Here is a 16,775-nt window from a genome sequence, read left to right as displayed (position 1 = left end):
GAAGGCAGGTGTGTTGAGGCAAGTTGGAGCTAAACTCTGCAGGACACCGGCCCTCCAGGACCGAGTTTGGGCACCCCTGGTCTAATCCATGTATGCAAATTTGTATTTCCTCTTATTCCAGTTTTGTCCTCACCTCCACACACAAACCCAAACCTGTACACACAATAATCATATGTAATTGATCTGTTTGAGTGTGTTTGATTTGTCAGGTTTTCACATGTTAAAAAACAGCAGCATTGTATCATGTGCCTGCAGGCCTGTCACTCACTGCACTGACACATCCAGCATTCCCTCTAACAGCAGTTTATTTTCTGTATTACTTTTATAAATCACAGGATAAGATGGCAACAGGCTATGTAGGACTGCTTCAAAATTCAAAAACATAAACACAAAGACAAGCATTTGCATTTGCAGTCAAATACAACTGTGTCCCTCATTTCAAAAGCAACCATGTTACACCATGATGGCCCTCCCCTTTCACATTACATGTGGCTCTCAGGAAGTAACAATTTGGATAATTTATATGACATAACAGAAAGACAAGTAAATACTATTGTTCCATTTTCTCTTTTTTAATGTTAAATTTGTACATTTTAATGTTGACAACATTCAAATTATATATATATATTATATTATATATTATGGCTGTCAGTTTAACACATTAACTTAATTAATTAGTTATTAAAAACTAATGCGATTAAAATATTTTAGCGCAGTTAACGCACTGGCCTCGCCCTGAGACCTGAATATTATCTTACATTTCATACAGTTGACTGTTTACAAATATGATGCAGGGCAATAACTCCATAAATGTAGTTATGCCCTAAAATTCAAGATATTGGTGCAAAAATGCCCTTATATGTGTTTTTGTCTCATATTTATATCATATGATAAGCGATATCACACGTGCAGCGAGAGCAATAGCCTGTCACACAAGTGCTGATTTTTTCCCGAATATCACGAGTTTATACAGTATGTGATTTTATACAGCAGTTCAGTAAATAAGAAGTTGATATTGTGTTATATTTTATACACAATAATATGGATTTTGCTCAGTTTAGCAGAGAACATTACCTTAAAGCCATAGCAGAATTGTTGCGCGTCTCCGAGCAACACAGCAGTGTTTAGTTTCTGAATGAATACGCGTTTTGAACGAATTGTGTGAACCAATGATTCCACGGCCCATTCATAAAGAGAGTCGTTTACCTCATTCCAGAAAGAATCAGCCGTTCGAATGAATGAATGACTCAAAGATATTTACCGCCACCTGCTGGTAGATTTAGTTTCTTACTTAAAGTATAATTTAATTTATATATATATATATGATAAAAATAAAAATATTACAGGGATAGTTCACCCAAAAAACAATTATTCTGTCATCATTTACTCACCCTCATGTCGTTTCAAACCTTTCTTTTGTGGAACATAAAGGAAGGTATTTTGAAGATTGTTGGGAACAAACCTCTTTTGGTTACCAATTACTTTCATTGTATAAACAAAAAATACTGAGATGTTTCTCAAATTATCTTCTTGTATGTTCTATAGTTTATGTTAGGCTGTTGTAGCCTAAATGTTTATGTGAAATAAGTATTTTCAATGACAGCTAACTGCAGTCCAACATCTTACACAAACTCTGTAAATTTTATGTTGAATCAAATAAAATAGTTCTAAAGCTACAATTTGTAATATCTGCTTGATACTTTCTCATTTAACACAAAAGATAGCTTTAAATAATCTTTTGTGGGTATTTTTTGTCTCATATTTATATCATATAATAAGCATATCACAGCAGCAACGAGAGCAATATCACACGAGTGCTGTTTTTGTCACGAAGAACACGAGTGCAACTGTTATTTTATACAACAGTTCAGTAAATAAGAAGTTAATATTGTGCTATATTTTAAACACAATATTGTGTGTTTTTGTTCAATTTTGCCAGCGAAAATATTACCTAAAAAGCCATAGCAGAATTGTTGCACGTCTCGGAGCAGCACAGCGGTGTTTAGTTTCTGAATGAACCCGCGTTTTGAACAAATCGTGTGAACCAATGATTCAGTAGTCCATTCATAAAGAGAGCCATTTACTGAAGTCCTAAATGAATCAGCCATTTGAACGAATCAACGTTTCTTCTTTAGAGTATCATTTCATTTATTTAAAAAAAAGAAAACATTAAAGGGATAGTTCACCAAAAATAAACAAATAAATCCTGTCATCATTTACTGTCATCGTTTAGGCCATTGTAGCCAACACAATAACAGCTTTAAATTAACTTTTGTCTTTTGGGGGTATTTTCACAGCCAAATTTAGTTTGCGATTAATTAGATGAATTAATCGAAACATCATCTAATTAATTAGATTACAAAATTTAATCGACTGATAGCCCTAAATGTTGGGGGGTGGGGGGGCTCTATGTTATGGAGCTTATATATATATATATATATATATATATACGTGTGTGTGTGTGTGTTTGTGTATGATAAATTGATAAATAAATATATAAATGTACACAGTATGTGGCATTTGTGTTTATGTGTACAACTTTTTCAGGAAAACAATCCAACACTAGGAGAGTGAAAGAACCGACAGTTTCATTTCTCCTTCTGCTGAAAGTTCCTGCAAAAACCTGCGATTAAAAGCGATATGTGCTTATCAGCCCAGCTAGTGTACGTACAGCCTGCTGGGCAGAGCAATTAGAAAATCATCTGTCGGGGAGACAGGAAGTAGAAGCGTTCATAAGAATCACTGCGCTTAAGGTTGCAGATTACAAAAAAAAAATTTTCCTGTTGTGGTTCACATGTGGATGGAGTTTGATTCTGAAAGGCACAATATGTTGTTTTATATAGACATATAGTCTTCTCCCAACTATCACTAGTAATAAAAAGGAAACTGAGATTAAAAATGAAAAACATACTAAAATTCAAAACTACTCCTAGTGATTCACTGCCCTATCACACCTTATCGGCTGTGCGCTGAACTACACAGGGAGAAACCCGGAAAACTCGGCTCTGGAAGATCACAGAATTCCGATGCACATCGGCAGCAGAATTCCCAGGGGACGGCCTGCACCACAGCATGGAGCAGCTCTGATACACAGGCCTTCACCAAGCCCTTCCCGCCGTTTACTTACATTTACGTTCAAGGACACTATCGCACGGAGTTACAATATCACAGCTGGAGCATAAATCAAAAGTAATCCTGCAGACAAGCCTCTCTGTGTTCGGAGAAAGCCCGGCATTTGTAACTGCCACGATGCAGTAATGGATTTCATCGGGTTTGGAAAAGAAAGAGGAAACAACGGAATGGGATCCGACTTGGAAATGATAAGCGTGCATTTCTGATGAGTGAAAATGTCCCAGTTATTATCTGTGAGGCAGTTTTATATAAACAAATCAGATGTGATGCATTCAACACTTGGGGTTGTAAATGCCGGACTGGATTGTTTTGCACAATTTTGAGCATCACTTTAAAACTTTTGTATAATAAAAGACGATTTGAAGTAAAACAAAAGTGAAATTTAATTTTCTAGCAGTCAGCCTGCTCCCGTCTCTCACATCCAACATGACAATACAACAATTAGTGTCCTGTTTCATCTCAAATATGATGCAGAAAGCAAATTTATGATATTCTAGATACAACACATGCCCACAAAAATACTTCACAAACTGCATATGCACAAGGTCAGGAAACAAATTATGCAATGACTTTCACACAGCATGCAAAACCACAGGCCAAAATGCAATGCATTTGACTTAACCTTCCATTTTCAAAATAATTTAAATACCTTTTTTATTAAAAATATAAAACAATGATCAAAAATGGCAACTACACGCCCCTCGCTGAATTAAAAATGCAGCATAGTGAGGTCAAAGTAAAAAAAAATTAACAAATGATATTTTATTTACATAATTATTTTATTTTTATTTTTTATAATTAAAAAAGGTTTTATAATTCTATAGTGATGCTTAAAGTTGTGCAAAACAAATTAGAGTAATAATAACAAACAGCCATTTGCACCCAAGGAACCCAAAACTAAAGACTTTTAAAGCACTAAAGATATGAGCATGATATAAACATTTCTAATGAACTGATAAATAATGACAGTCACTAAACAACAAAAAAGCACTGAAGATGTCTATTATTGTTGTCTATTTGGCACCTACACACAATGACAAACTTGTAATCTCATTTTCGTGGTTTTGAAACATTGTTAGTAAAGCTGTTTAAATATTCCTGGATGAAATTAAGAACCTTTTGTTTCAACTTTCTTTGTTGAATTTTAAGCCTTAATGGAAACTCCAACCCTCTAAAAAATTGCATTTGCACTTTGATGCTTAAAAGTTTAAGCATATACAGTACAAGCACGTACACACACTTTTCAATCGATCTGTCAGCCTGTGTCTTTAACTCAAGGCCACATGAGACCTGCGGTACATGTCAAGAGGAAGCAGTTTGTTTCAGTCAGAATGTGACACTTTTCACCTGTTGTCAAAGATGATGAAGATTTATATGTGTCCCTGTTTGCAACTTCACATTTGTCAATGGCAAATTTTTGTGCAGAAACAATCAACAGAAGCTACACTGCAAAAAATAAAGCCAGTTTGAATCAGTATCATGGTCTTGTTCTAAACATCTTTAAAACAACAACAACAACAACAAATATGTTCTTGAACTTTAAAGGTTCTTCAGCTCAGATTTGGTTTCTAGGCTATTTAAAGTGACACCAAGATCATTTCTGATCTAAAAAGAAGTGAAAATGGTTCTTGATAAAGAGAAGGTTCTTTGCTGTACCTAAGAACCACTGAAGAACCTTTATTTTCAGATTCTGGATAATATAACGTTTTACAATTCTGAGCATCTGTCACCGTCTGTCGTAAAAGCTGAGGGGAATCATTATGGCTCATCAATGCATCCAAATGCACAGAACAAAGCGCTTGTAGCAGTGTGCTACAACTATAAAATATACATACAAATACCAAAGTAAAGCCCATGCATTTTATGTCTTCTTTCTTTTTTCTCCTTCACTGGAATATATTTCATGAGTGAGGCTTCCTGCCTTCACCTCATCTTCCTGTTTTCCTTCTCATGCATGTCAGCGAGCTCGCATACCTTCAGTGCTTTGGCCAGATTTCAGGAGAAAGAGATCCAGAGGGCAGACATTAGAATTTTATATCACTTCAAGACAGGGGAGGGAGAGAGTGGAGAGCATGAAGTTCTTCTGACAGTCATCGAGGGCTCGGAGAAAATGGTGGGATGTGTTTTCGTGCGTCTCACCTGAGAGGCATGCTTAAATGTGCGCTCATGATAAGGTAATTCCACCACACCGTATTTCATCGCATGGCCGACAGGTTTATGTTTACCAGATCGGCCATAAGCATTACTGATTGAGACAAAGAGAAAGGCAGAACATGTCAAATAAAAACAGGGTTTCGAAAGCATCAGTGAGAAAAATAAATAAATAAAAATCACATATTAAAGTCACCAACTCTCTGGGGGTGATCTTGGAAAAACAAGTCCAGCTCACATTTCATCCCAAAAGTCAATAAAAAAAGTTATATTTTCCATAAAGAAAATGAAGCTTATTTTACTTTTATTTTGGGGTGAAAATGGACCAGGAAATATCATATTTTGCATAAATATTTCACTCATATTTTAAGACCATTTTCACACCTAAATCAAAAAGTTTTTTTTAAATAAATATTATTTGGTATGAAGAAAATGTGTAAATACTTTGGATCATTTTCAACCAAAATCAAAAGAATAAATAAAATCATATTTTTAATGAGGAAATGAGGCTAATATTTTTCTTTTTAGTTTGAAACAAAAAATAAAAAATATAGAAAATATAAACAATTATGCTTTGCATTAAATTTACTTCTATTTAGGACCATACTTTTATATAAGACTATTTTCATCCAAAAACAAAAGAAAACTAAGCTTATTTTTTCTACTTTTTATTTAATATATTATAGATGTATATTTTGTATGAAAATTATATTTATATTTTAAAACCTTGTTCACTTCTAAAGAAAAAACAACAGTGTAATAAAAAGAAACATTCTTTTGCATAAAGAAAATGACCCAAAAGAAAAAATAACAAATTATATTTCGCTTAAAGAAAATTAGGCTTATATTTTTCTATTAGTTTTGGGCTGAAATGGTCTTAAATATAGAAATTATATTTTGCAAAAAATATTTAAAAAAACTGTACTGTACTTATATTTAAAAGTATTTCCATCCCAAAACCGAAAGAAAATAAATTATATTTTGCACAAACAATCCAACCATTATTTTCCCTATGCAAAATATTATTTCTTCTTTCTTTCGGTTTCTGGACTGGTTCTTGACTCTTCTGGTCTTGTGAGATTCAGCCCATAAAAAATTACGAAAATCAAATCCAACTTGTTCTCTGCAGGGCTGCAGGAAGCAGCACACGTTGGTTGGGTTGGTGGTGGAGTTGGTTTATTCACATCTGTATCATTTTCAGTTGCTAATCCAGTATGCACTCTGCTCCACTGACTACAGTGTGTCTATAGCATTTCCAATATTAATAATACAGAGAGTGCGTTGATGCCTCTCAGATGCCTATCCGTCCTACTGAAGGCTTGTTAAATATTCATTGTCAATTATTCCGCAGTGACTGAAGGCTAAGTGCTCGCTTCTGAGAGAGAGAGAGAGAGAGAGAGAGAGAGAGAGAGAGAGAGAGAGAGAGAACCGAGAATAAAGAGCCATGCAATTATTAATGTCCATTTTTCCAACATGTTCCTCAGTCGATGTCTGCAGATTCAAATCAAGCTCATTTTAGACGCAGCGAGACTCTCAGTCCCATAGCGATCTGACTGTGAGCATTTATACAAAATGGAAAACATGTAGAAATCTGTAAATAAAAGCAACAAATGAAGTACACCAGTATATTTTGATAAAAGATCATGAAAAATTATAAAAGTTTCTATAGACTTATACTGAAGGACCACACTTTGACAATCTATCCACATTATAGCACAATGTCAGTGGTTTTTGCATGAACGAGCACCATTTACATTTTCCTCAGAATAATGATGCTTCCAAAATTGTACATTATGATGTTCCAAGTACAATCTTAAAAATAAAAGTTCTTTATTGGCATTTATGGCTCCAGGAAGAACTTTAAACATCCATGGAACCGTTCTATTGTACAAAAGGTTCTTCACGGTGGAAAAAGGTTCTTTAGATTAATAAAATGTTCTAAAAAGGTTCTTTTGGGAACTAAAAATGGTTTTATGAAAAATACTTGTGATTTTACTGGTAAAAGACTATGGTGAAAACCTGTTAATTAGTCCTTACTATAAACAGTGAAAAACTGTAATAGATCTAACCTTACATATAATGTCATTTTACAATAGAACACTGTTATATTTACAATTTTTGGAAGTGAAAAAGTCATTGTATAATTTACAGTGAAAACCCGTAAATTGACATTCCCAGAATTCTCAGTTTGACACTTCACATTTGATGTTTGATCTCTCTTCTTAGTTTAGATTCTTAGTTATTTTTATAATTTAATAAGGTTTTATGTTACATTTATTTTTTGTTAAATTAATGTTTATTGTGTTTTTTAGTGTTGTGTGTTTCCATAATGGTGTTCTGTGCTTGTGTGCTTAATATGTGCATGAATTTCTATATATTAATATTAGAGATGCACCGATCGATCGGCCAGGGATCGGAATCGGCCGATTTTCCTCATGATCGGCCCGGATCGGTGATCGGTCGGTCAGTCTCACTTCTTTTCGATTCAGAGCCGATCCGTTTTGTTACCAGCAGCTCAGGCAATAACATCAGCCACGCATTCTCGCTCTCTTCTCTCCGACGACCCCTTCTCTCTCTCACACGTCTCATTCGCTCCGGTTAAACGGTTTGGAACGTTAAATAGTTGAGAAAGAGAACGCATGTTGTGTGACAGTATATTGAGTCCGTGGATAAACTCTTAAAGGGACCGCAGTCCAATATTCCTGCTGCTGTCTGTCATGTTAATCAAAGAACAAAAGACAAAGAAAATCACTTTCTGCTCTTGACTGAATACGTTTTATAACTTTAATGGTAAGCATTAATCTATATTTAATTTTTACAATGAAGACATAAACACATTTCATTACACCAAATACACAAAATAATGTTCTTTTTAGCAGCATCATATGACCCCTTTAATCAAAGAACAAAAGACAAAGAAAATCACTTTCTGCTCTTGACTGAATACGTTTTTTTTATAACTTTAATGGTAAGCATTCATCTGTATTTAATTTTTACAATGAAGACTACAGACATTAAAGTAATCAAATGTAAAATAACACTGGATGTGTTATTTTACATTTGATTACTTTAATTTCTGTAGTATTTCTTACCTGAATAAAAACTTACTTAACCTGAAAAACTTTCATAGCTCTCTTTATTCTATTGCATGTATTTGTGCTGTTGTTTGCAATTTTTTTGCAATCTTTTTACTTGTTTTTTTTAATGAAAATAAAACTTTGCGTTGAAGAAAAGTAGATTTTTGTTTGTATATGCTGGCAATTATAGTTCTTAGAAAGAAAATCGGAATCGGCAAAAATCGGTATCGGTAGATCACACTAACAAAAAATCGGAAATCGGAATCGGGCAAGAAATTTGCAATCGGTGCATCTCTAATTAATATTTATCTCCTTAGCTTGTGGAAAAGTAATATATTACATTATAATATACAGCTATAGCTATAATACATAATAACATTATTACTGTAAAGTTCTGGCAACCACAGCTGCTGTTTTTTTACCGTAATATGTGACTTTTTTTTTTTTTACAGTGGCATCGCTGAGAAACCCCCTTTTGGAACCTTTATTTTTAAGAGTGTATGTTAGGGAAAAAATACATTTCAAGAGCCTCATCAAAATATCCCAGCACGTTTATCAGATCAGTCTTAATCTGATTCTGATTGACAGAGTTGCCTAAACATCTAGAGTCGTGCGGTCCAGACTGCACAGGAAATGACAGCGCGTCTCATCCCTCTGCACGGTGCCTTCTTCAGAAAAAGCTCCGATTCCAATAATTACGGCCTAAAGTGATCCTCGTTGCTTTATTTCACAAGCAAGTTGGGTAATCTTTGATCCGATTGCCAAGTGCGGAATGCAGAATACAAATGAAAAAATAATACAATCTGGTTTATATTCCAGACTTTCTCAGGCACGATATATAGCCAAAGGACAAGGGATGAAAAAAGAAAACAAATTAAGTCACACTAGAGGAGTGTTTCAGCACGGGCCGGGGTTTACGACTTCATACATGTCTGTGGCTGATTGGAAAACCTCACGTCTCCATGCATCCTTCATAAAACCAGACATTACAATATTCCAGTGCATCTCGCGGTGAACTCTGAAATTAGGACGACAGGAAAAAGACACAGGAAAAGATGGATACGGAAGACGAAGCGCAGCAAAGGCAGTTATGAGGTGCACATTTCACACAGCCACTTATGCAAGTTATGCTACCAATATTCATTGCAAAACACGTTGCTCGTACATCTCATTTGGAAGAAAAAATTTATATGAATTAAACCTTGTCTGCATATTAATTCATAACATTTGTGTGATTAAATATTTGAAACTGTCTGCAAAAACTAGGCGCTATTAATTTTTTCATAAAACATTCATTTCAATTGTCAAAGTGCCGCTGGCAAAAGAAAGAGAGAGAGGAAAAAAAAAACGTATGTCAATTTTAAGTCACTTTATGAATTACAGCTCGAGTGCTTTTGCATGCTAATATAAGCAGAGAGACCTGGAATGAATGACTACCTATTTGGGTCCTTGATTATTTTTAATTTCTCATGTAGAATATGATAAAAAAAATTTCGGAAGGGGTTGGATGAATATTAAGTCTTTTGAAATGAACAGAAGTTCTGTTAAACAAGCTCTCACGAGTCTCGGATGGATTTGCAAACATGTTTCACCGTTTCATTTTTTTTTCATTATATTAGTGCTGTTTTCTAAAGCAACCTTCACTAGAACTATTGCTCATACTTCGGGTTAGTGATTTTTTTATTTTTATTAAAAGAAGTCTCTTATGCTCCAAAAGGCTGTATTTATTTGATCAAAAATACAGCAAGAGCAGAAATATTGTGAAATATTATTACAATAAAATAATTATATTTATTATAATGTAAAATGTCATTTATTCCTGTGATGCAAAGCTGAATTTAGAGCATCATTCCTCCAGTCTTCAGTGTCACATGACCCTTCAGAAATCATTCTAATATGTTGATTTGCTGCTCAAGAATTGTTTTATTATTATCAATGTTGAAAAGAGTTGGTTGTGTTGCTTAATAGTTTTGTGGAAACTGTGGTACATTCTTTTCAGGATTATCTGATTAACAGAAAGTTCAAAAGAAGAGTATTTATTCAAAAAATAAATATTTTGTAACGTATATATATGTGCTTACTGTAACTTTTGATCTATTTAATGCATCAGGTTAATTTTCACCCCAAAATCAGAACCAGCAATTAAATCATATTTTACATAAAGAAACTAAGGCTTATATTTTATCTTTTTTTCTTTCTTTTTTTTCTTTTGGGATGAAAAAAGTCCTAAATATAAGAATGCATGTATTTATTTGATCAAAAATACAGCAAGAGCAGAAATATTGTGAAATATTATTACAATAAAATAATTATATTTATTATAATGTAAAATGTCATTTATTCCTGTGATGCAAAGCTGAATTTTCAGCATCATTCCTCCAGTCTTCAGTGTCACATGACCCTTCAGAAATCATTCTAATATGTTGATTTGCTGCTCAAGAATTGTTTTATTATTATCAATGTTGAAAAGAGTTGGTTGTGTTGCTTAATAGTTTTGTGGAAACTGTGGTACATTCTTTTCAGGATTATCTGATTAACAGAAAGTTCAAAAGAAGAGTATTTATTCAAAAAATAAATATTTTGTAACGTATATATATGTGCTTACTGTAACTTTTGATCTATTTAATGCATCTTTGCTGAATAAAGCACCTTTTTTCCAAATAAACAAATAAAATAAAATCTTACTGACCCAAACTTTTGAACAGTAACTTTTCAATGTATCATATTTTCTATATAATATAAGAATGCATCCTTGCTGAATAAAAATCTTACTGACCCCAAACTTTTGAACAGTAACTTTTCATGTATCACATGTACCACATTTTCTTTAGAAGTTTTATATTATATTATATTATATTATATTATTATAACATCATTAATCTTCTAATCTTTAGGTGACATACAACATTAGTTATGCATCTTATGACTATACACCCTCAGTCTTTCTTTTTTTAATATTATAGGAGGAACTACTAAGAGGAAAAACTAAACAAGACTTCTAGACCCAAACTTGCCTTACACCCTAAAAATCTCAATTTACAGCACGTCAAACTTATAAGTCTGTCACACTGTGGCTAAATATATATCAAACCTTATGAAGTCCAATTTGAATTCCCAATTTCTAAACTAACATCACATTTGGAGCGAACCCTACATTTAAAGTCTGCACTTCTAACACAGAGGTGTCCAGGCTGTTCTCCTCCAAAACTTCGGCAGCCACCTCCTGTAATTTCATTTTCACCAGCAATAACCCCGGGTCACTTTTTAAGCATGGTGACTTTGATATACCTAAGACTGCTCCATATGCATGGCTGGGTGGTGTAGTGTGGCATGGCTGCTTTTAACACATGCCAGCGAACAGAACCCAGGCCCTCCTTCTCCCCCTCCTCCTCACTGTGCCGCGCTCAGCGCAGAGCAAGGGGTGAAATAACCGCCCCGGGGCAGACAAGCTGTCTCTAAGGAGTCTCCGATAAGAGTCCTGCCTGCCTTATACATACATACATATGACAGCGGAGGAATATGCCACAGACAGCTGGCAGGGACTACACTCTGCCCGGCCGCTGCGAGAGGGACGCAGATACTGCAAACTCTCCGGGCCATGGAGGAGGTAAAAGGGGATGCGTGTGGAAATTCGGACCCAAAAAAATATGAGCAAATGTTAGAGCAGCGCAGCTCAGTTGTTAACCCCAGGGCCATTTTTACAAGCTTAGTTACAGGATTAGACTGGCTAGTGAGAAGTAACATGGTCTAATCAGGGGCAGGGACTTTCAGGCTGTTTTCACACTTGGTTCGTTTAAGGTGTCTGAGAGAGCTTCGCAAGACTCCAAATTAACTCTGACCCCTTTAAAGTAAACCGAATTTAGAGCAGCTCAAGAGGCTGCCAATTCAGTCCACTTTGAAAGTGCATTGTGAACGCAAAGCATGCCAGCTGAGGAGCGTACTATTAGAACTATTCAAAAATACGAAATCTCAAAGATGATCTTTCAGTTTTAAGCGAAAATAAGAGCTTGGGTGTTTAAATGCCTTTCAATCTTTCATCAAAGGAATATATTACTCTATAAATGTTCTCTAATAAATAAGTTTACAAAAATAAATAAATAGATAACTAAAAACTATAATAAAAAATAAAATACATTGGAAAAAAAAGATCCAAGTCCACTTTTACAGCCTAAGGGCCAGTTTTACTAACAGCTTGCGCCAGTGCAAACCGTCTTTTGGCGTTAAAATTGTACTGTCATTTGTGCCATTATTTAACGCCCAAAAAAAGCATGTCTTAAACTATTTTGCACTTGAAATGGCTGCAATTATTGTTGCTAAGAGGAGGCACCGCAGAGAACAGAGAGCGTGTGGTAGAAGGGAGGGTTTTTTCCACACGTATTAATTTATTTGTAATGCCAGAAGAACACATTATCCGAAAATATCATTTGCCAAGCCATATTTTTAACTTGCTTCAGGAAATAAAAGATGACTTGGAACCCTCAACTAGGAGTCACGCAATACCAGCTCTATCAAAACTTCTAGCAAACCTTCATTTTTTGCCCTCCGGTTCTTTTCAATGTATTTTGGCTTCTTTATTTATTTATTCTTTATTTGCGACTACGCTAATTTGCGCTGCGCTTGGTATATTGCGTTGGTCGATATGTAAATGAGATGTTGCGTCTGTGTTCTTTAATTTGCACATTGTTAGTAAATCACCCGCAGAAATTTCTATGCCCATCGGCGCGGTTTTGGAATTGCGCTCTCGCGCTAATTTGCCCTGTTTAGTAAAACTGGCCCTAAGTGTGTGTGAATGCAAAGTCTTCAAAAAAATGTAAAAATAAAAATATAATATATTCAAAATATATAAAATATTTGAAGAAAAGAAATGGTCGCAAGTAAAATAGATTGGAAAATAGGATCTAATTTTTATGGAGAGAGTGTTAATGTAAAGTCTTACAATTAAAAAATAAAAATGAAAATAAAACATTGAAAATATATAAAATGCTAAATGAAATAAATAAAATAATAACAATAAAAATACTTGTGGTTGACAGCCCAATAAGTCAAATAAGAGATCCAAGTCCAATTTTACAGCCTAATAGAGTATATGCAATGTCTTTAAAATAAAATGAAATTAAATGAAATTAAATGAAATTAAATAAAAAAAAAAGAAGTAAAAATGTAAATAAAATGTAGGTCTTTTCGCCCTAATCTTTTCGCACTTTTTGGTCCATATAACATAGGTCTAATTCTGTTTTTATAGTTAACTGAAGTGTAAAAAATATCATAAAAACATATCTTAAATGTTTGAACAACTAGTGCACTAAAATGGAAAAGAGTGCATAATTTCACTACAAAAACACCATTGCTTTATTTACATTCTCAATCTCACTGGTCTTTGACGGTCTGTTTAATCTAAATAACCAGATGATAGGTGTCTACACTGGTAAAGCAGGGTTTAGTGCTCACATATTTCATTCCCAAATAAGAACTAGTCAGAAGTAATAGTTGGGCAGCGAATGTACAGAATCCCTTTCTATAGGTGGATAAATCTCCTTAAGAAAAGACCGAACATGTGTCATAGCCTGACATGGGATCAGAGAATTCCCACAGCGGATGTGACAGCACAAATGAACTCTTCACCGCAGACACCTGGTCAACGCATATCAAATATTACTCATGAATCCCCGCACATATGTAGGACATATGAAGTCCGCCTGCCGTCTGTCCTCTCCTCGCGTCTTGTGACATTTAGCCGATTTACACAGTCACGTGTACCTCACTGAGGTATACGCTGATGCACGCCTCCGTCTAGCAGGCGGATTTAAGCGTGACAATTTTCTAGAACCATGTTATTGAGAGTGGATCGTTGGTGCTTCATGCTGTTAATGATTGCCTCTCTCCCACCTTTTGTCTGTGTGATGTTCCCCCTACAGTTTAATTAGAGGCGAATAACTAAACTAGACAGGATTCCCTCAGGATTGCCATTTGACCAGCATCCAGCCATGTTAAAACTTTATGGTCTTGAGAAAATAATTCAGACGGCACAATGCAACGGCAAGACGTGGGTGCGAGCATATGTTTGCAGCTATAATAACAAACCGTTATGGCTGTCGAGAGAGATGCGGCCTGCTTTGTACACACCTTAATGGCATTCTAGGGACAGACTTAGTGTCTAGGCGAGGTGGTATATATTACTTCTCTGACGGCGCGCATTGCTCATTTGTGAGCTGTTTTTTAACCAAAGCAAATTAATGACCGCAAACGACACCTGTTGTGGTGAAGCATTAGGAATTAATAGCAAAGAGGGGGGCTTGTCATTGAAAAGAGCGCCTTGACAGCACTTTCCAAATATTGTTTAGTCAGTGAAACGCGGGTCTGAAAGTGATATGAATTCCCTGAACCTCCATTAAGATGAATCTATGGGCCATGTGGTGACCTGAGACAGGCTTTTTAAAGTGTTTGTTTGAGTATTTGACCGGAGTGAAAGCACACTGTACCCTTCAGTAAAGTTAAACAGATAAACTTCAACGTCTTATAATATGCGATTATAATATGTTGGTATAGAAAAAGAAAACACAGATTGATAAATGTAAACTTTAGTTTACATTAAGTTTTAGGCTTGAAAGAATATTATGGATTATTTTCAATGTCTACAAAGCAATGTATTCTATATGGATTTTAAAAATCATTTTATAGACATTGCACTCACAAAACTGCATTCACTTTATACAATGTATAATGACTGAACAAAATCACTGATATTATATTATATTATATTGTGAAATATTACAATTTAAAATAACCACTGTATTTTCTATTTGAATATATTTTAAAACATAATTTATTCAGCTGAATTTTCAGCTCCAGTCTTCTTTCAGCTCCAGTGATCCTTTAGAAATCATTTTAACATGCTGATTTGCTGTTAAAAAAAAAACAAAAAGAAACATTTTTATCAATTATTCTTTTGATTAGGTTGAATACAGTTGTGCTGCTTCATATTTTTGTGGAAACTAAAATATTACATGATGCATTTCAGGATTTTTTTGATGAATAGAAAATTCAAAAGAACAAAATTAATTTGAAATACTTTTTTGTAACACTATAAACCTTACTGTCACTTTTGATCAATTTAATGCATCCTTGCTTAAAAGCACTTATTTATTTTTAAACCTTACTGACCCCAAATGTTTGAGCAGTAATGTATGCAACAATTCCATTAGACAGAATATCAAGTAAACTAACATAACTGCATAGTAGCCATGTTGAAATCAACTCCAGTAATACCTGAGTCGCATAGGGTGTGAATCAGGCTCAAGGTCCCACACAGACCCGTATTCACAACCCCTGCCCTGATTCAGACAGAGAGAGATTTGTGGCTCCTTGTGTGACCTTCCCACAATCCTCCGGCCTGTCTCTAATTAGGCGATGCATCCGATCATCATTAACAGCTCTCAGATAATGAATCACTCACCCCTCTCTCTCTTAATTCGCTGTAACCAACCGGCTAATGGCTGTCAACGCTGACTGATCACACTGATTGTGGTGATTTCTAATTGCAACAAAACAATTTAAAAGCACTCCGATTATTTATGTCGGTGCCCACAAACTGGAAATAAGTAGGACCTTGTTCACATTAGTTATGTTCAGAATACCATACCACCTACTGATTTTCAAAGAAAGTAGTATGCAGTATGCAAGTTTTCTGTATGCACGGAACGAACTGCTAAATTTGCAGAAATGCGCAAAAGAAAATAGGGTTGTGACGGTGAGGAAAATTTCCCACCGGTTAATCGACGTGTGACAACACCGGTAATACCGGTATCACCGCGGGGCGTTCCTTCTTTTCCTCGCTTTCCTTCGCTTTTAAATAGCTTAAAAGCACCGTGTGCATTTTACTTTCACTTTCAAATTAGCGGCAGTTCATGTCAATTGCTTGAATGCAACAACAAAATACAACGTCAAACTCTCTTTAGCCTATATATAAAACATAGAACTTTTATTAACAAAACAAATAAAAATACACCATGCTATAGGGCAGGCTATGCCTAATATAAAATAACAAATAACTTACATAAAGTTTAAATAGGTATACAAAACTGGAAATAGGCTAAGTAAACATGTATATTATATAACCAAATAAATAAGAAACATAGAACGTTTATTAGCAAAACGAGTAAGAAAGCTTGCAGGCACGGCATACACCTTGATGTAAAAATAAATAAATAAATGACACAAAGGTTAAATAAAGTAAAAATCAGCAAACAATGTGGAACCAATTAAATAAGAAACAAATGTTTAAAAAACTTCCAAAATCACCTTAGATAAACGGCAAAAGTCAACAGTCTTTTCAAAATCCAAAATAATGCCAAACAGGCGCTTTTGCATCTCGTTTCGAAACTAAATCATCCGCGATCGTCTTGTCTGTCTCACCCC

At 34.7% G+C, this 16,775-nt stretch overlaps 1 protein-coding gene across 1 annotated transcript in view; it reads right to left on the bottom strand.

Annotated features, from left to right (window-relative positions):
• Positions 1 to 16,775, bottom strand: part of LOC107665101 (A-kinase anchor protein 6-like) — a 58,996-nt gene that overhangs the window by 6,862 nt on the left and 35,359 nt on the right. Inside the window, exon 7 of the mRNA XM_016455850.1 lies at positions 1,262 to 1,270. Within this exon, the coding sequence (XP_016311336.1) occupies positions 1,262 to 1,270 (9 nt within the window). The remainder of the gene's footprint in view (positions 1 to 1,261; positions 1,271 to 16,775) is intronic.

This window comes from Sinocyclocheilus anshuiensis, unplaced genomic scaffold (assembly GCF_001515605.1).
Source record: "Sinocyclocheilus anshuiensis isolate Anshui unplaced genomic scaffold, SAMN03320099.WGS_v1.1 scaffold575, whole genome shotgun sequence".
Lineage (NCBI taxonomy): Eukaryota > Metazoa > Chordata > Actinopteri > Cypriniformes > Cyprinidae > Sinocyclocheilus > Sinocyclocheilus anshuiensis.
This window is presented reverse-complemented; position numbering and strand designations above follow the sequence as displayed.